Source organism: Saccostrea echinata, unplaced genomic scaffold (genome assembly GCF_033153115.1).
Source record: "Saccostrea echinata isolate AGI-Se365-2 ecotype Australia unplaced genomic scaffold, CSIRO_AGI_Sech_v1 ptg000027l, whole genome shotgun sequence".
Classification (NCBI taxonomy): Eukaryota; Metazoa; Mollusca; class Bivalvia; order Ostreida; family Ostreidae; genus Saccostrea; species Saccostrea echinata.
In genome coordinates this window covers 9,708,384-9,729,339 of record NW_026889776.1, presented here as the reverse complement: position 1 = coordinate 9,729,339, position 20,956 = coordinate 9,708,384, and the positions used below count along the sequence as shown (strand labels likewise).

Below are 20,956 nucleotides of genomic sequence, written 5' to 3'. Positions count from 1 at the left end.
TTCCATCTGAGATTTTAGTTGGTTTTGCTTTCTTCAGACTTCTACCCCCATGTTCTGAAAAATACAATTGGTGACTGCTGAATCCTGTAACATTGATTTTGTATATTTTTGACAGAAACAGGAAGAGTTGAAACCTGGAGTAGAACCTACAGACATGGAGAGTGAACAGCTGATTAATATGGTGAACAAAGCAGTGTCTGCCATCACCACTAGACTTCATAGTAAGTGAAAACAAAACTTGACATGTACAGTGTGATTAACCATCATGCATAAGCTCCAGCTCACATGGATGACTGCATAGGAAAGGAGTTGTTACTGATTTCCTTCTTCAGTATATAAATGTTGTTGCATCCAGAAAAGCAGACATGCATGTACTGTAGCTGACTTATATATATATATATATATATGCATGCAAGGGGAAAAAACTTGGACATATCTGAGTGTTTGAGGTATTGATGGTAAAATACTTAAAGAAAAAGAATTTTGGACTTCAAAATCACTTCGACATATCCATGGTATTCAAGATTTTTATGTTGTGATTCCAAAGTTCAGCTGTATATGTGCAATAATGTATAAACATTTTGATAACCTCCCTTTATTTTCAGATTTGGCTACATTTGATGGAGCAGAAAGCCGGGTCAGTACTCTGGTAGCAGCTGCTAACAGTCATGATAATCTGTGTAGAATGGACCCAGCCTGGCATCCGTGGTTGTAGGGGACATATATTCAGCATGTAGTCCCTATCTTTATGTGACATTTCTCTTGGGGAACCAGCATAATATTTTTGTTCTAATGGACATACCCTTGACATGAATTTGGGCTGAAGGAGACATAACTTGAATGGTTGTCATCCATATATTACGAATGGTTTGAGAAAAATTGTTCATGTCTGAAGAAATTATTCTTTTAATGGACTATCGAATAAGCAAATTTTCTTCATATCATATGTATGTATAAATTAAGATTTTTGTTTTTTGTTTGATGAAAAGTTTAGACTTCATAAAAGGCAAGATGTATAAGTGAATTTATTGAGAGAATTTTATTGAAGAATGCAGAAAATTTGGCTTCTGCATACCAGACTGTTGATTGAACCTTCAACTTACAATGATATACATGTACATACAAAAAGATAACAAATACACATATTGAATGAAAGTCATATGTTCCTTAAAAAAAACAGTTTAGTATGTTGAATGTATTGGAGAGGAAATATTTTATGTTACATAACATGTTTGTTCATGTAATTGTATGTTTCATTTTTGTCAATATTCAAGTATACTTCTGTAACTACCATTACTTGACTTGAAATCATCCTTTGTAAGAATAAAGTACATTTAGAAATGTTCATGTATTGGAATAAATCATGCATGTTGGATTTGGTAAAAAAAAATCTTTCTGAAATTTGGTAAGAGTGGAATTATTTTAATTTGTTTAGGTCAATGTTCATGGTTGACCATAATTTTACTGGTTTGCGGGGACGTTATTTCATGGGTAACTAGTTTATTTTAAACATCCAATCACCTGATAGTTGACAAAGCTGTCATTGGTAGGAATGTACATTTTGGTCCACAAACATTAGTCCCCAAGGAACAACGATATAATCCCATTACCACTGCAATATGAGGGTGTTTACAAAAAGTTTTTTTCCTGCATCTTACTTTTAATAGCTCACCTGAACTGAAAGCTCAAGTGAGCTTTTCTGATCACCCGTTGTCCATCTGTCTATCTGTAAACTTTTCACATTTTTGACTTCTTCTCAAGAACCACTGGGCCAATTTTAACCAAACTTTGTACAAAGCATCCTTGGGTAAAGGAGAGTTTAAATTGTGAAGGGCCAAGTTCCTCTCAAAGGGTAGATAATCAAGATAATACAAAAATTGGGAGGTGTCATTAAAAAATCTTTTTCTCAAGAACCACTGGGCCAGAAAGGCTGAAACTTATTTGGAAGCATCCTGGGGTAGTGTAGGTTCTAAATTGTTCAAATCATGACCCAGGAGGTAGGGCGGGGCCACAATAGGGAATCCAAGTTTTACATTGAAATATATAGTAAAAATCTTTTAAAATCTTCTTCTCAAGAACCACTGGGCCAGAAAGGCTGAAACTTAAGTGGAAGCATTCTGGGGGTAATGTAGATTATAAATTCTTCAAATCACGACCCCCGGGGGTAGGGCGGGGCCACAATAGGGAATCCAAGTTTTACATTGAAATATTTAGTAAAAATCTTTTAAAATCTTCTTCTCAAGAACCACTGGGCCAGAGAAGCTGAAACTTATGTGGAAGCATTCTGGGGTAGTGTAGATTCTAAATTGTTCAAATCATGACCCCCGGGGGTAGGGCAGGGCCACAATAAGGAATCCAAGTTTTACATTGAAATATGCAGAAAAAAATCTTCTAAAGAACCACTGGGCCAGAAAGGCTGAAACTTATGTGGAAGCATCCTTGGGTAGTGTAGATTCTAATTGTTCAAATCATGACCCCTGGGGTTAGGGCGGGGCCACAATAAGTACTACCGGGGGGGGGGGGGGGTGAGAGAGAAATCAGGTGAAAAACGGCAAGGCCAAAGTTACTGAAGCGAGCATTGTGGCCCTGGGCCTCTTGTTTTTATATACCTCTAGATCGATGATAAGGAGACATACCGGTATTTTTTTTCTTTCTAAAATCTCTCATGGTGTTTCTTTTGTAAATTTTAACCTTCTTAATAACTTTTCATCACTAGAAGTTAGAGACAAAGTTGGCAAAATTACAGAAACATATAAGGACATGTAAGGATTTTAGTATTTAGCAGTCACCTTGTCCATCTCTCTGTACAATCAAGTCTAAGAATAGTTCATAACTTTTTAATGAAGAAACCATTGAAAATTCACAAAAAAATAACATATTAATTATTAAGATGGGTCATGATTTTGATTGAATATCTTTTCATCAAGTTCAAAGTCAAAGTTTTTAATGTAAAATTCCTGTAACTGTACATGTCATGCCATGTCCTGTAACTCTGTAACTGTCAACATCGAAAGCTAAACCCAGACACAAAGATTACTTATGATCTGAGAGTATTCCATGAAACTGAACCATGTTTATTTTGGTAGATTCATTCAAGGTCACTGGCTGAAAAGAGAATAATTCTTGTCTGCTACTTAACTCTCTGGTGGAGAAATATTGGAGGATATACTTGATTTGATCTGCAGGTTTGTCATGATCTTGACTCAGAGTTTTTAGCTCACCTGAGCTGAAAGCTCCAGTGAGCTTTTATGATCACCTATTGTCCGTCGTCTGTCTGTCTTGCTGTTCATCCATCTGTAAATTTTTCACATTTTCAACTTCTCAAGAACCACTGGGCCAATTTTAACCAAAGTTGGTACGAAGCATCCATGGGTGAAGGGGAGTTTAAATTATTAAAATGAAGGTCCTAGCCCCCATACAAGGGGAGATAATCAAGAAAAGACAAAAATAGGGTGGTGCCATTAAAAATCTTCTCAAGAACCACTGGGCCAGAAGAGGTGAAACATACATGTATGGAAGCATCCAGGGGTATAGAGAAGATTCTAAATTGTTCAAATCATGACCCCTGGGGGTAGGGTGGGCCACAATAGGGAATCCAAGTTTTACATTGAAATATATAGAAAAAATCTTTGAAAATCTTCCTAAGAACCACTTGACCAGAAAAGCTGAAACTTACATCAACACCTATTGTTTTAATTTCAGTCTAGACATTCGATTTGTATTCAGAAGATATTGATAATTCACTATATGTATCACTCCATCTTCACAGCCCACCCAGAGATAACCCGAAGTATCCAGAGCTATACTAGATGGTGATCGGAGCCCATCCTCTTCACTAAATATCAGTCTCTGAAATCTCAAGGATTTGTCCAGTAAATGGATGGCATGGTCATTTTTAACAGCAAGTAAGACGTTGTTGTTATTATCGGTTATCATGTCACATAAATGAAATCGAAAGCCTGGATCCTTTCCCACAGCTCCACAGTAAGCTTCAGTACATCTGCCAGAATCCCCAGTAAATATTTGAGATCTATCTTTGGTAGAACGATAGAATTTGTTTTTTTCATTCGCCTTTGAAACCCTCCAATCGTCAGTGGGCAAGACAATGCAATAATGAAAGGTTTTTAAAACCACCCCGAACTCGTTTAACAGGTCCAAGCATAGGTATACCAGGAGTAGCCTTTTCCAATGTCTTTATTCTGTTTATACAAAACACACGCATACGCCTCATCCCCTCCAGAACTGACAAACTCATATTGTCTTTCGGTAACTAAAAAAGTTGTTATGATACTTCGATTAGAAATGCGTTTTATTTGTTTTTGGTTGCTCATTATTGATAGTATGTCTCCTGTAGATGGTATGAGAGCAATTTGCCCAACATTGCTCAAAATAAGCTTCGTATCTATCTTCCTTGTATGAAAAGTACAAAAGTATACATTACAGGAACTAAGAATAAAGAACCCAAAACTATCCAATGGTATTATATTTTTGATTGGCTTATCGAACACTTGACATCTTTTTTGTAATTCCTCGCAATCATAAAATTCTTCTTTTTCTTCTTTGTCGTTGCTGAGAGGAACTGAATCTGACGCGTACTCTTCATCCGAGTCATAGCTCAATGTCCCGTAAATGTCATATAAGTTTTCTCCAGAAGGACCGATATAAAACCCGTATAAATCAGAAATTTGTTTATCAGAAGTCGAGCAAGATTCTGCAGTTAAGAGACGTTTTGCTTGAAAACACAGATATGAAATTTCTAAAGCAATCCTCTGGGATTCAGCGTGTAGACTCTTTTCCTTATGTTCAAGTAGAGCAGAAACAATATAATCTGATCTTCCTTCAAATGTTCCTCACGCGCTTCTCTGAGTGATGTGATTTTTTCAATCATATTCTGTCTCCAAATTTTCACTCTCTCAATAATTTCTTCCTCTCGGTCTAAAACATTACGAAGCAGACTTTCTGTATGCACGGCCAAAGATTTTTGTTGTCTTCGTAAATGGCTTAAACACCTTTCAAGAGATAATAAAGATGTATCACAACACAGAATCCTTTGAAGTTCGTGTTTATGAGATTCTACAACTTCAGAAACTTTACAGAGGTTATGTCCTGTATGATTAAGAGTAACGCATTCGCTACAGAGAAGACAATCACAGTCCCTACAGAACAGTGGGAGCAAGTCATCACTGTGTGTGTCACATTTCAGTCTAATATCCTCCTTGTCAGAAATATGCATATCAGTCGCCATATTGTGTGTTCACCAAAACTTTAAATAACGACGTGCATTCTTTATCCTGGGCACCTTCCCGTCATGCTCTTTGCCTTTGTAATATTTGACATGAAATAGATTTAATCAACATTGTGAATCGACGTTTTTGTTCAATTGAAATTCACATGCAAAAACGACTGTAATTTGAAACTGCCTCTTTATTCTATTAAGAATCAAGTGCACTACAAATAAAACGCCCATATTTAAAGACTCATTGTACGATGTTTTCAATTGTACAAATAAGCTTATTTTAAAGAATTGAAGGTATATGTACTTTGGAAAATAAAACACGTGATTTTTTTTGGTAATTGCCTGACAAAAGGGAGAAGATCTTCAATGTGTTGTATAAAGCCCTGAACAGTAACAGTACAGAACTACAGATCGAGGTGGCCCACGACTGTACGTATGAAGAAACTATAAATCTTATTTAAATGCACCATGTCAACTGCATGGTTTTGAAAAAAAAAATCTCATATGTTTGTAAAAAATGTTTAAAATTTATTGTATTAAAATATATAAAAAATGATATTATAAATTTTGCACTGTACACATCAGCCACAATCTAAATTAAAACACAATTTAAGTTTGAAGTAAGATGTATAGATCTTGAAACATGCTTTCACAACAGTTACATGCTGAATGCATTGTTACACTTCTGAACAGTTTGCATGAAACTCTAAACACTTTACTTGGAAGGTCTGTGGTTTGTTCGAGATCAGAAAAGTGCACAAAATTCACAAACTTTGATGGGATACTATCTAGTTTCATGGTCTGTATTCAGTTGATATAATAATTATATTTGGTATAAACCAAAACTGTAGAAAATACTACAGTTCTTTTATTAAAGTCATATTTTGTACCTTACAGTTTATACTGGGGTGCCAGATTGATATGGAGAGTGTACACACCGCGATCCGCCCCCTCCTTCTGACCCTGGGGGATCACCGCAGTCTGAATGCCAGTGTCATTCAGAGGCTGTCCTACATCACACAACTCTTCCCAAACACATTTAACGAGAAACTCTGTGAACAGCTGCTGGTAAGTTCAAACAGTGAATATTTGCAAAATTGTTCAAATTATAAACTATGAAAAGTTACCGGTGAGTTCATGTTAGTAGTTTTGTAAACAGCTGATTAATCTATTTTAACTGATGAAAAAAATATTTCAATCAGTACTTCCAAATGATATCAATAAAAATATTCTATTATATAAAAGTATTACAAGATGCATAAAATATAAATATAATACATAATGTATAAAAGTTTATTCTGATTATCAAAGACGGACTTCCTAACTTGCGCCCCATGGACGCGTTTCGTCAAAAGTCGTAAATTTAAGGTATTCAATGTATTGTGAAAGGATATTGAACGATTTTGAATCATTTTAAACTAGTTAAATATGTATTGCTAAATAACGATGAAAGTGAAATGAACCAAATTCACATGACTGTTAACATATAAGAAGCCTGCCAGTTTGCACCTTTAACGTTTTTGAAGAGTTATCTGCCCTTGATGAAAAGAAGAAAATTTTAATTTTGTCCAAATATATGTGGTAAATGTTTAATTTTACTTCAGATTTTAATAAAGAAAGAGTTTATGTATATTTTCACCAAGAGATTTGTATGAATTTCAAATTATTTTTTTAAATATCTAAATAACACCTGCGCTGCCCATAGACTTCAATGTAAAAATCAAGATGCAATTAATTGGACAATAATCAAAATTTTGTAAATTCCTTTGGTGGAGTATTTTTATTTGATAAGACCTTCAAAATGCTACCATGATTAAAAATATCGGACCATTCATTTATTAGGTACAAAATATGGTCGTTATACATTGAATATACCTTAAGACTTAACTTGGATGTACGTCCGGGGCTTACGCCATAATTTAGTCGGGCGTGCCGGTAATTTGCATTTCATGAAGTGGCGTAAGTCTGGTCGTAAACGATACGCTTAAGTCTCTCGACAGTCCTTAACAATGCTGCATTGCACATGCGCAAAAACATAAACATACGTATTGTATACAATGTGTGCATATACATTAACTTAAATAAATTTAGGGACCTTGTAGGAAACATATGCATCTTAAATCTAATTATTTTAAAATATTAACTACTTACAACATACCAGCTGATTAAATTCCAAAATTAGAAGTCTGAGAAAAGAAAGAAATGTTCTGTAAATGAATGGAAAGAAAATATTTATTTTGGAATATTTACATTATCTCCCTCTCGATTTTAATTCAGAGAGAGAGAGAGAGAGAGAGAGAGAGAGAGAGAGAGAGAGAGAGAAGTAGAGAGAATCCGTTTCAATTTTATGTACTTGTGTACAGTAACTAGGCATAAGATATACATGTACTTTTAAATTATTGGGAATCGATAAAATGATTATACAAACACTGACTGGGGTTGAGGGTAACATTGATTATGTTAGCCTCCAAGGGATAAAATATTGCCCGACGCGTCATCATGTAAAAAGAGATATTTTTTTCTATTTCTTCTCTGACATGCCTTTGTACGCCATTATGTTTGTTCCTTAAAATTGTAGTATTTATTTTTAAAAATGTGGATTCTTTTTATCATCGATATTCATTTTAAAATTTTCATAGATTTATAATTTATTGTTTAAATATTAATATACTGGTCAAGTTTCTCTGACCGATGATTCTTAGAAGCTTTCGAGTGACTTCGTTGCCCCTAGTACCTAAGGTAAAATTATCTTTAATTTTTGTATACAATATCAGGAAATATTGAATTTCAAGTATATTTACGAAATCAACTGGAATCCTTTTAGTCTTTTGAACGTTAACAACTTTTTTCTGGACGTGATTTTTTTTCAAGGGGGTAGAGGGAGCAGGGTCTCCAGTTAACGAAAAATCCATCTGAGAAACCTGTTGAAAATTGTTATATTCTTTCCCAAACCTGAAAATATTATTCCGGGGGGGGGGGGGTCTTCCCTACAATTCTTAAACTTCATAAATATGGTTCTTCCTACCAACCTACTATATTAACTCTGAAACAGGAGTCTAAGGTCATTTTCCTTTTTTAATTACTTTACTCTAGATTTTTTCATAAATATCTCAGCAAATTGCGGCGAAGGGAACTGGACCCCCTCCCTGACCCCCCATCTTCATACACACATGTGGACGTGGAGTAAATAAGAATGGAGTTTCGAGTACGATATTTTTTTTTTAAAAGCCTAGTTTTACGATGAGTTAAAAAATAGCTTTTTAAATATAGTTATTAACCACAGATAAGGAAGATACATATAACTGTGCTTTTGTGGAAAAAAAAAAATTTCCGGAAAAAATATGTTTGGAATTTTTTTAAATAGACATTTTTAATAGGTTTCTTTTCAGTGAATGACACAAAATGTATGTCATTTCGTTGGTTTACAATACCTTATACTTAAAATACAACAATCAAATGTGTACAAATGCAGGATTGTCAAAACTTAAGAGATGGTGTAAAAATGAATCCCTAATAAGGCAATCTTTTATGAAGAAATTTATCTAAATAAGTTACATATTATGTATGTGAATACTGCACGTCAGCTATCTCCCCAAGCGGGTGTAACCCCCCACCCCCACCCACCCTGTTCCCCAAATCTTCATGGTTTGTGAAATTAAATTATGCAATGTTTGTATTAAAAAACTTCTTAGAACCATAATTCTTCTTAAGGAATGGTTAAATCGTTTACAAATCAGTAAAGTCGCTTTATTTTATGTTTATGCCAGAACTTACGCCTACCCATGAGTAGACGTAAAATTTTGGCCTAAATTTAGTCCGGTGTAAAGATACGCTATTTAATGAAACGCAAATCTTTGCGCTAGTCCCGACTTTACGCCGGCGTAGCGCTACGACTGGGCGTACAACCTTAGATGAAACGGGCCCCAGGACTTAAGGGTGCTTGGACACAGATTTGAAGTTAATATTTTCTCAAGTTTTTGGTATAATATCATGAGTTATATGTTGCTATAGCATTTCAAACGGAAATAAAATAAGAAATTAGTCCCGAAATTTGTAGTATCAATAATTTCCAGATAAAATAAGTTTTTTTAAAAATTTTATTTCCATGTGAAATGCTATAAAAACATATAAATCATGATAATATACCGAAAATTTGATAAAATATTAACTTCAAATCTGTGTCCAAGCACCTTTAAGGTTTTTAAGTCACCTGATTCACTCAGGTGACCCACTTTTATCTGTTTTTGTCTTAGACGTGTCACATTTAAGGAATAACTGTCTAATTTTTTGGATTCATGATGTGATCAATCGAGTGGCTTGCGTGATAATTTGCATAAACGCCGAAGGCGTTTATGCATAAAATTATCACGCAAGCCAATCGATTGATCATCGTCATGAATCCAAAAAATCTGACAGTTATTCCTTATATTTACATGCTCCTGATTCTGCAAATTCCCGTGCTAATAGCCCCGCTTCTGTCTCTATTTGTCCCGCCCCGCACGTGATTTTTTTTAACCGCGCCTATCGATGAACCAGTAGATTTATGTAGAAATAAAGTATTTTTACAATTTGTAATTTTATCTCGGACAAAGACATTGGAAATGTAAATATTATAGTATACAATGACAAATGCTAATCTACATTAGGGGAAATTCACAAGATAATCAACCCACATTATGTATACAGGCAGTTATTATGGTTTCTAGATGAAATACAAGCACAAGATTCCTAGGTGTGAAAAACTGCACATATGAGTTTTAACAGCTGTTTAATAGCTATCAGAGTTTTTTGGCAAGCAACATCATGGACTAATATAATCATTACATCTTAATATTTTCCATTATTATCACTGTTAACATCTTTAAAAAGAAGACAGGTACAAATAATACAATTATTGTTGGTTTTAAGGTCAATACGATGATTTAGACACCTGAGGAATACAAATAAACCGAACCCGAAGGTGTACTTCGACGTTGTACTTCGAAGGTGGCTAAATCATCGTATTGACCAAAAGAAGCAATAATTGTTTTATTATATGATTCAATGATTAAAGGACACAAACTCATTGAGCAATACATGTCATCTTGCTTATTTACATTAACTGAAGTATTAGCCAAACGTAATGAGAGAAATAGAGTTGTATTCATTTGGAATCTTAATTCTATTTTAGGTGCAATGTAGAAAAAATAAATTTCAGGCATGTAGATAAGATCGATTTTGAAATGGGAGAAGGGGCATCATAAGGAAAAAAAAATCACAACTTACCTGCAAAATAATCTTTGAGTAGCCCTCCTCCCAGAAATAGAGGAGATTTTTCATACAGGGGGGAGGGGTGCTTTCATTGAACACTTTTACCCTTAAAATTTAAATTAAAAATTCACGTTCTCAAAAAAGGGTGGGGAGTGGGGCGGTCTCCCTGCAACACCCATACCCCCTTCACCCACCCTCACTCAAGATTCTGTGTACCTTAATGTTATGTTCTTATGAGTGGAAGTCAGGTGCCAATAAAATAACTTTCCAAAACTATTTGTATCAATTTGGAATTTACCAATCTGTTTTTAGTCTAATGTGGATAAAATAAATTCTTATATTCATCTGGAAGGTCACGTGCAGGTACATATAGCGTTGTGTTTTTTTCTACAATGTTAGATCTCATCCTATTAAAGAGATAGGAATTATTCAATCATATAATAAAGGTCTTCATTGGAATTGAACATTCATATTGTAATCTTTATATTTGTATATATAGCCCCGCTTGGGGGTGTCCATCCGTCTGTCTAGCTGTTCGTCCGTCCGCCCGTTACGCTTTGGGATACCCATCTCTTATCCGCAATTCCTATTATACCACTGAATGAAATTTAATGAGACTTTCACAGAATCTTTGTTATATGGTGCCATTGTGTACCTCCTATATTACTTGTTGATCGGACACATATTTTGGGTTCCCATAGCAAAATATGGACACTTCCATTCTTTCTACAATATTGAGGGGTACCCATCTCTTATTCGCAACACATCTTATACCAATGAATAAAATTTAATGATACTTTCACAGATTTTTTTTATTACTCAGTGCCATTGTGTACCTTCTACTTTACTTTTTGATTGGACACTTATTTGGGGTCTCCCGTAGCAAATATGAAACTTTACCATTATTATCATATGGGAGGCAGGGGTATCATTTTGTGAGCTCAGTTCTCACAGTACCTCTATTTACATTTACGATGAGTAGCAGGCATTTTTGATTTAAATCCTCACAGCTGAAATCTCAAATTTTTAAAATACCCATTTTTTTTTCGCTAGCGAGGACGTGTTCACTTACAAGTCCTTGGAAACACAGATTTTAACAAAGTTGCGTCTCCCACATAGTTTTACTGCATCCATCTTGAAAATTCTTTTGTAAATGAGAACCCTGGTACATGTATATAGATTATTGACATCTTGAGTTTAGGTTCCTTCACGTAAATAACACCTGTACTGATAAGAACACTCCCTTTCCTCAGGTAACTATACAGTAAAAAATCCTTGATACATTATTTATTAAAATTTTGACAAACATTAAACAATAAATAATCCTAGAGTAAATACATTTGACGAACAAGTGAAAGCTGTTGTGTCGACTTGTCCATGATTCGAATTTCCGTGAACATTCATGCGTGATGCACATTGTTGTACAAATGTTTTTATGTCCAGCACTTTGTTAAGCTTCACTTCAGATATTTTATTTTCTTTACTTGATGTCTTCTCCTTTGAACAAGAAAGAGATGGTCATTTGTATCTGTGTACAGTCCCCATATACTACTCAGTCCAAAAACAATAAAAAGAGGGACTGTCCATCCTGGTTTATGATGTGAACACAATCATTGTGTTAATATCAGCTGTGAGGATGTGACTGACTGTCTGTGGCGAGTCCTCGCGGACTAAATGTTTTGTTCTTTAGAGCAAGAGTTTGTCCAGTGTATCTGAATTTCAGTTTCCCGGCCCGATTGACCACCACTACTGCATTAACTGCACTGTCAGCCACACAGATATCCAGGTTCTTGTTCTCACTGATATATTTAAAAATCAACAGATGAAAAAAGAGGTTTACCATTATTATTAAATTGAATGTTTTGTTTCACTTTGGATTCAGAGTAAAGGACAATCTTTGATTATTTGCTATCATCACTGTCCGTGATAACCAAGAGGTCACCAGAGGAGCTGCTGCATATATTGAAAGGCACCCAGTTCTGTAGTGTGATCACAGTCTCAATCGATTACCTCCTCAAACCTGGCATTTTACATTTGTATTTGTAGAATAATTTGGATTAAAATTGGGCTTTGGATTTGAAAAATAATTGGGACGAAAATTTCTTTGACTATTTTGGCGAAAACGTTTCTGAAAAGGCTGGGTACCAAAATTTGAAGTGTTTGTGCTGGATATTGCAGCCGCGGTAGATTCAAGTTTGTCTGATAGAGTTGACATTAACCTGTCTTCTAAATGCTGACTGGAAGCTGCAAACGAAGCACTTTTGATGGTTTGCTCCGCCACAAGAGCTAGTTTTCTTACTTTTTCTCAAGTGTCTGAACTCTGAGACATTACGATTTGCCTGAGTTCGGATTTTAACCCCTGAATAGTAATCCCAACTAGCAGGTGCATGGGGGGAGATCATATTCAGTGGTTAGACGCGTGACACGGATCATGTAATGATCGACTGTTTCCTTTTGGATTTTAGATTTAATAAATTAATGTCAAATGTTGTCTTTTGTTTTTGAAATCTTTCTAAGAATGCTTGTTTTAGATTTTCCAGAGATGACTTTGCCGAATTACTTAGTTGAAAATACCATTGCTTGGTAGAAGTAGAAAGGAAACGCCAGCATTGCTGCCGGTTCTGACATATTAAAATATGCCACCATGGCCGTGAACAACGACCACCACTGGCTGACTAGTTCAGCCTGATGGTATGGTGACAGTTTTATTACATTTGGAGCATGTCTGTGGCGCCGCAACTTGACATATAGATGAATGTGACGATGGTGGTGAAAATGATGGAGGAGGAGGACCAGAAGATGATGGCACATAAGTAAGAGGTGCAAAACCTGTTGAAGATATGATTTTTGGAAAAAGATGAAGAGGACTGAAGTGTACCTCGAGCTGTTATGTTTGGTGTCTCCTGTAGGAGTCTTGTGGCACTCATCAATCCTTGCATTCTAACCGATGGTGGTGCGGTGGGGTGGTTGTTCCAGTAGGGATCACTCCATGAAAGTTGGTTTGTCTTCCACTTCTAAGATCCATGTTCCGGTGTCAGACATATTCTCAACCAGATTGTTATAGTGTGTTTTGTTGCTTTTGATTTAGCTTGTTCCCGCTTGGCTAGTGAGGGTATGATAAACACAACTTGGATTCAGCCTCTATTAGTTTGGGCTTAAAAGAAAACAAGTTGTAAGACTTTAAAATTTTATTTTAGAGAAACCGCAACTCTCAATATTAACAAATAACAATGAAATAAATAATTTTACCTCCTGAAAAATAAATAAATTATTAATAACATTTTATTTTCCAACACATTACAGTTCAGTTGCATTAACTTTTTGAAATAGTTTATACATATGATTAACATAAAGATGATTGAATATACATGTACGTACCTTAAAAGAAAACAAGTTGTAAGACTTAAAAATTTTATTTTAGAGAAACCGCAACTGAGGTTGTCAGGGCGCACACGGCCATTATATACCCCAGAACCGGTTTCCATGACAATTCCACAACTTGTTAACTTTTTCGGTACCCATGTGACATGACCACATGTGGTCATCATGTGATCAGTGTTTTCGTAATCCTAATTAATAATTAACCTTTGCCAAATTTGGAATTTCGTATTTCGTAAATTCAATTTAAGACGACGTGGTCAAAGTCAATAAGTTTGACCAAAATCAACATTGTTATCCCTGAGAACACTGACCACTTACATGAAATATTTGATATATTGATAGTGATTGACTTTATTACTCAACCGCCTGGTCCGAATACACAATTTGTAAATAAGAGTTACGAAATATGTTTACAATCTGTCAATCAGTAATAAATGCTAAGTAATTTCAAATATGACTTTGCGCTGAGTATAAAGATTACACACTTAAAACTAATAGATATTATTAGATTACAAAAAAAGAGAATAATACAAAAAAGTCTATATTATTTTTATTCTTCACAGTGTTCACAGTTCTGTCTTTGGGGTCAGCATAAAAAGATACTGCTATATTGAAGGGGATGTTACCGGACTTGGTTCTGATTGACTTGAGTAGTGAGTCCTGACTGATACTGAGTAGTTTCATGGTGTTTTCTTCTCCACTTGTCCAGATTTCTTCATTACTCAGACAGGCCACTTTGTTAAGGTGCATTTCAAACAGTGGTCTCTGGTTCATCAAGCAGCTGTTTGACTGAAGGAGAGGATCCCGATTCCAATGATTTCTGTGTTGTCTTGATACTATATTCATCTTCATCTAAAATAAATTTAGCTGATGATTTAATTCCAAACAGTCTACGAATTCCTTCCCCTTCAACATTCATTGGAGTGAACTTAAGCTCAGGTAAAATTGGTATAATTTTTCGTGGAAGTTTTCTATATTCATCAACATTTAATGTAACACTTAACAGTTCTGAAATATCATGGGAATCTATATCAACATCAGCTGAGTTAATATTATCTCTTATTTTAGAAATTTTCTTCTTAATTTCATCAAGATGTTTCTGTAGAGATAGCATCTGTTTTGTTTTCATTTCATCAACTTCAGTATGAAGTGTTTTGATGACTTGATCAATTTCTCTGTGTAAGTCATCCCCATGTTTTGTAATGGCGGTGACAATCTCTCCATATTCCTTTTCTAACAATTCTATCTTGCTTTCTACATCAGATGCAATGTCCAGATAGGTTGGAAGTAACGCATCATTTAATTCATTTCTTTCACTGATGATCTTATCTTTTCTTTCATCCAGAATTTGCAAAATTTTCAATATTTTATGGCGTGAATGTTGTTCAGATGCAATGCAAGTAAGGCAGAGAGGAAGATCACACTGTTTACAATACATTTCACATTGTTCATTGTCATGGAAGGAGCACCGAGGGTAAAGTGGAATTGACTTTCGAAACTTGAATCTTACAATTTCATGTTTTTTCTTGGATTCGTCAGATGCCATATGTTCTCCAATACAGATATTGCACAGTCTGATATAACATGTATCACAGTGAACCTCTACCTTTTTAGTCTTACACAGATCACATCGTATCACCTCCTGGGCACGAATGTGTGGATCCATGACTAGAATTTAAAGGAAAAAATCAGCATTTTGTTTATTGTCATTAAAGAGAATAACACGAATATATGTTTTTAAATTGGGTTCATTAATATTAGAAATAGTCGAAGATTATTCATATACAAAGCAAGATAAATTGGATATTTGGATTGAGAAGTTGTTACAAAATGCGTAGAAAATATCATTATAGATTTGCATGTGGGTATCTTATTTGAAAGTTTTCATTTTTTCAGCAAAATGAAAAATTCTCTATATTCGTATTTTGATTTCATATTTTTTAACATAAAAAATATATAAACAAAAGTTTTACGAAAATATTATCATAAATGAAAGTCTAGATTAATAGATAACCTAACAAATATTAAATCTGACATTTTTTTTCAGAAGTGTGCAGTAATTGGTATTACCTGAATGTAGACTGTAATGGCGACTGTCTTACCAATCAGATTCGAAATGCACATGCATTTAAACACACAACATGATCTATTTAACTGTGTTATCAACCTCTCAGGTGTTTTAGTGTTCTTGGTGTAAAATTTGCGGTATAATGTTATTGATTTAATTGCTCTTGGTTTATGGTTATCTTTGACATACAGTAAACATATGCTGTGTATACTGATCAAAACTCTTAGCATATAAAGTGAAAATGAAAATTTAGACATGCTGACATGATAAGTTTGATAGATGATTGGAAAATCCTTGTTAATTTTATGGAGAACCATTAAGATGCCTGTAGAATGACTGTCTTGAAATTTTGATTATCCTGTGTCTTTCACAGGAATTAAATTATTTATGAGTTCATTTCATTGACTAATTATGCACATCATCTTTGCAGTATACAGCACAGCCATTACTATGTACGATTTGCCCGCTTCATACAACACGGCAGCCAGACATCTCTACATCGGAGGCCACAACGGGAAGGTGGGAGACACAGGAAATCAAGATATTTAAAGTGAACTGTGAATGATAATGAATAATTTCATTCTTAATTCAATAATTCTATTTTGTCAAAATCTGTAAACTTACATGTACAATGTAGATGTTCAAGTACGTATGCATGACTGTAAATCCATGTTTGTGTAATTATACTAGATTTCTCATCAATTTTTTAAATTTTCATCCATGTACACATTCCTGGATATTTATACAGTTACTGTAAAAAACTGACCATTAACCTTTCAGGTGTACCCTTACTTAGTGGTCATTGATACGTGTCTGACAGAATCGCGTCGAGAGGAGCGAGTGCTTCAGCTGTTACGCATGATGAATCATTTTCTGACCAAACAGAAGGAGACGTTACGTTGACTGTTACATATTTCACGGTCCCTCGTTTGGTGGCAATCTCCCCCCAGATGAGGTTGGTGGAGGATAACCCTGCCTCCATCTCATTGTTAGATGTCTATAAACAGGTTAATACTGCATATGAAATTAAGTTTTTGTGTATTCTACTGTTAATTCTCTCTACCTCAATCTCAAAGGGACTGAGAGAAATAATCCTACAAGATACACGAAAAATTAAAGTTGAGGCTCAAATTCTTAAAATGGTTGAAAACATAGACTTACTCTACTATGTCCCTAGTAAAAAACAAATACACATACAGTAAAACATGTTTATAGTGAACACGCTTACAACAAAGTGATTTTCATTCCCCAAGGCTTTAAAATATACATGTATATTGTGAACCCCTAACGGATAAAACGAATTATATTTATAACAAAGCCAAATATCATCCACCCCTGGCACCTCATCAGAAGCGTGTTTTACTGTATAGGTGTTGAAGATGTCATACATTTATATTATCTTTATTCTTCTTTTTTACGAAATTCTGTGTGTGTCAGGGACGTCATCATTCCCTGCTGTGATTTACAAGTGGCTGATTACATGCTGAGTACTTGTGTATTGAAAGTAAAACTGAGTTTGCATGATAAATTCCGAATTTCAAGTGGAGAGTGTAAGGTTTAGAACAATGTGTGGGAAATCAGCTGAAGAGGTTGAATGAAAAGATCTGGCTCCCAGTATCAATTTCCATTAGAAATATTACGATAAACAAAATGGTCCCCTATTTCTCACTTGTTGAGTTAAATGCAAACATTGTGTTTATCACATACTTGTATTTACAGAGATATGTACCAAGCGAGGTATAGAGCATGATGTCCCTGTTGCTAAGTACTACGAGCGCCTGCAGGCAACAGTCCAGACCCGGGGGTCACAGACTACTGGACGTTCAGGAAAACGGTCAGTACTCAAATAGTGGAAAATACAGGGTGCATTATGAATTGTTTAATTTTTTTTTCTGAATTGGTAAATGTAACTAAGTTTATAGCTATTTGAAAATTTATATATAATTTTTTAGTAAAATGTATATGGGCTTTTCAATCAAACTATAAATATGTCTTATCACCTAAACAGGATAGAAAATTGTGCATGTATTGAAAGAGGAAAATCATCTTTGTAAAGAAATCCTCAAAAACAAGAGGCCCATGGGCCACATCGCTCACCTGAGCACATTGGCTAGGCAAAAGCACAAATCAGTTCATTATTGAAAAGATTACTGGGGAGGGGGGGTTGAATTTTAAACTACCCTCATGTCAATTTAACAAATGGCTTTGTTGTACTTGAAATGATTTAAAAAAATTTTCCTATATATTCCTTTGTAAAAATTTGATCCCCCATTGTGGCTCCTCCCTATCCCAGGGGTCATCATTTGAACAAACTTGAATCTACACTATCTGAGGATGCTTCCATATCAATATGACTAAACATAGTTTTTCTGTTCTTGAGAAGAAATATTTTTTCTATATGTTCTTATGTAAAACTTTCGATCCCCCATTGGGCCCAACCCTACCCCCGCAAAAGTGGATCCAGGGCCAGTGCGCCCCCGGTTTGAATTTTTTTATGTAGAACTTATATGTCCATTATCCTAAAATCAAGGAAAAAAACATCTCTTCTTTGTAAGAATTCGACACCTTCACAGACCCCCCAAAAGGCCTTGCTCTAGACCCACTGGGGGCTTCAATGCAGCCCCCAGACCCACTGCCCCCCCCCCCCCCCCCCGTTACGAAATTCCTGGATCTGCCACTGCCCTGGGAGTCATCATTTGAACAAAATTGAATTTACACTACCTGAGGATGCTTCCATATCAAAATGACTAAACATGATTTTCAGTTCTTGAGAAGAAGATATTTTCCTATATGTTCCTATGTAAAATTTTCAATCCCCCATTGGGCCCCACCCTACCCCCGGAGGTTATCATTTTAACAAATTAAAATTGAATTTACACTACCTGAGGATGCTTCCATATCAAAATGACTTATCATGGCTTTGCAGTTCTTCAGAAGAAGATATTTTTTCCTATGTATTTCTATTTCAGACTTTGATCCTCCATTGTGGCCCCACCCTACCCCCAGGGGTCATGCTTCAATGCAGCCCCCAGACCCACTGCCCCCCCCCCCCCCGTTACGAAATTCCTGGATCTGCCACTGCCCTGGGAGTCATCATTTGAACAAAATAGAATCTACACTACCTGAGAATGCTTCCACATAAATATGACTAATCAGGGCTTTGCTGTTCCTGAGAAGATTTTTTAAAGATTTTTCCTATATATTTCAATGTAAAACTTTGATAGTCCATTGTGGCCCTATACCCCCAGGGGTCATGATTTGAACAAATTTGAATCTACACTACCTGAGAATGTTTCCATATAAACATGACTCATCTTGGCTTTGCTGTTCTTGAGAAGAAGATTTTTCCTTTATATTTCTAAGTAAAACTTTGATCCTCCATTATGGCCCTGTGCCGTCTTGTAAACCGTAGACATGTCCGACTGGGATGAAGCCCTACCTCATTATCTACTTGAAGAATGGGAGAAATGGAAAAATAACTTACCTGACTTGGAAAAATTACAAATTCCTCGATTGATTGTTCCAAATTTGAGTGAAGCATATAGGAAAGAATTACTTATTTTCTGTGATGCGTCAGAACTAGCTATTAGTGCTGTTTGCTATTTAAAAACACAGTGTCACAATGGTTCTATTTCTCAAGGATTCGTTTTAGGAAAAGTAAAAGTGCCACCTGTCAGTGGACATACAATCCCTAGATTGGAACTGTGTGGTGCTGCACTTGCCGTGGACATAGGACAAATAGCAAAAGAACAGTTAAAGATAGAAATAGATGATGTGAAATATTTTAGCGACAGTCGAATCGTATTAGGATACATACACAATGTAAAGAAACGATTCTTCGTGTATGTCAGTAATCGTATTGCTCACATTCTCAGTTTAAGCGATCCGTCACAGTGGTGTAACATTCGTAGCGAGATCAACCCGGCAAATGTAGGCACGAGAGGAATCCTCCCGAGTGAAATGCAAAACTGTGCTTGGCTCTCAAACCTAGAAAAAACAGATATTGTACCTTCTAATGAACACTTTCCTCTTGTGAGCCCTGAAGGAAATCCGTTGTAACAAATTTGACATTGAGACAAAAACAGTTTTTGGTCTGGACAATGAACTCCTCACGAAATTCTCGAAGTGGAACAAGCTAGTAGCAGTGGTTGCTAAGGTTTATGGATTTATTCAGAAGTGTCGCAAAGCTGCGAGTATGATGAAGAGTGATGTTTATCTTCTGTGCAAAGCTGAAACAGTTATTATCAGAGACATTCAACAGAAATTCTATTCTGAGGAAATTGAAAATTTAAAGGACTCCAAACCTTTGCCAAAAAATAGTCCTATTCAAAAACTAGATCCATACATTGACAGTGAAGGCATTTTACGTGTTGGTGGTCGCTTGAAAAACCTCAGTGCAGATGTTTTATTCAAGAACCCAATGATTCTTCCTGCAAAACATCATGCTACCACTCTCATTGTCAGAAAACTTCATGCTGATGTCAGCTACCAAAAACGTCATATTATAGAGGGTCATATTCGTTCATCTGGATTTTGGATTGTTGGAGGAAAAAGACTTGTGTCATCTATTCTTCATCAGTGTGTCACTTGCAGGAAACTAAGAAAAGTACCTGAATATCAGAAGATGTCTAACTTACCTGAGGATCGTCTCATACCAGGACAACCACCCTTCTCTACTGTCGGAGTTGACATTTTTGGACCGTGGAACATCATCACTCGGCGTACCAGAGGTAGTGCAGCAATAAAAGATGGGCTGCTTTGTTCACTTGCCTCGTTACCAGGGCTGTACATATCGAAGTCGTGGCGGAAATGACATCGTCTTCATTCATAAATGCGCTCCGTCGATTTATCGCCATACGGGGACCTGTTCAAGTCTTTCGATCAGACAGAGGAACAAATTTCATTGGTGCTGCTAAGGAGTTAAAGATCAATGTCATAAATGTAGAGGATGAATGTCTCCACAACTTCTTCAACGAGCAGAGAACAACATGGATCTTCAACCCTCCCCACTCCTCTCACAT

At 35.6% G+C, this 20,956-nt stretch overlaps 2 protein-coding genes across 2 annotated transcripts in view; both read left to right on the top strand.

The window, feature by feature from the left end:
• LOC133193495 (transformation/transcription domain-associated protein-like) overlaps window positions 1-865 on the top strand; it is a 69,354-nt gene extending 68,489 nt beyond the window's left edge. The window contains exons 88-89 of the mRNA XM_061329466.1: window positions 116-221; window positions 606-865. Coding sequence (XP_061185450.1) covers window positions 116-221; window positions 606-715 — 216 coding nt within the window. The 3' untranslated portion in view covers window positions 716-865. The remainder of the gene's footprint in view (window positions 1-115; window positions 222-605) is intronic.
• Window positions 866-19,349: 18,484 nt separating this feature from the next.
• Window positions 19,350-20,748, top strand: LOC133193178 (uncharacterized). Its single transcript, XM_061329147.1, has 2 exons — window positions 19,350-19,865; window positions 19,981-20,748. Exons 1-2 carry the CDS (start codon window positions 19,350-19,352, stop codon window positions 20,746-20,748), a joined length of 1,284 nt encoding a protein of 427 aa, XP_061185131.1.
• Window positions 20,749-20,956: the final 208 nt, after the last annotated feature.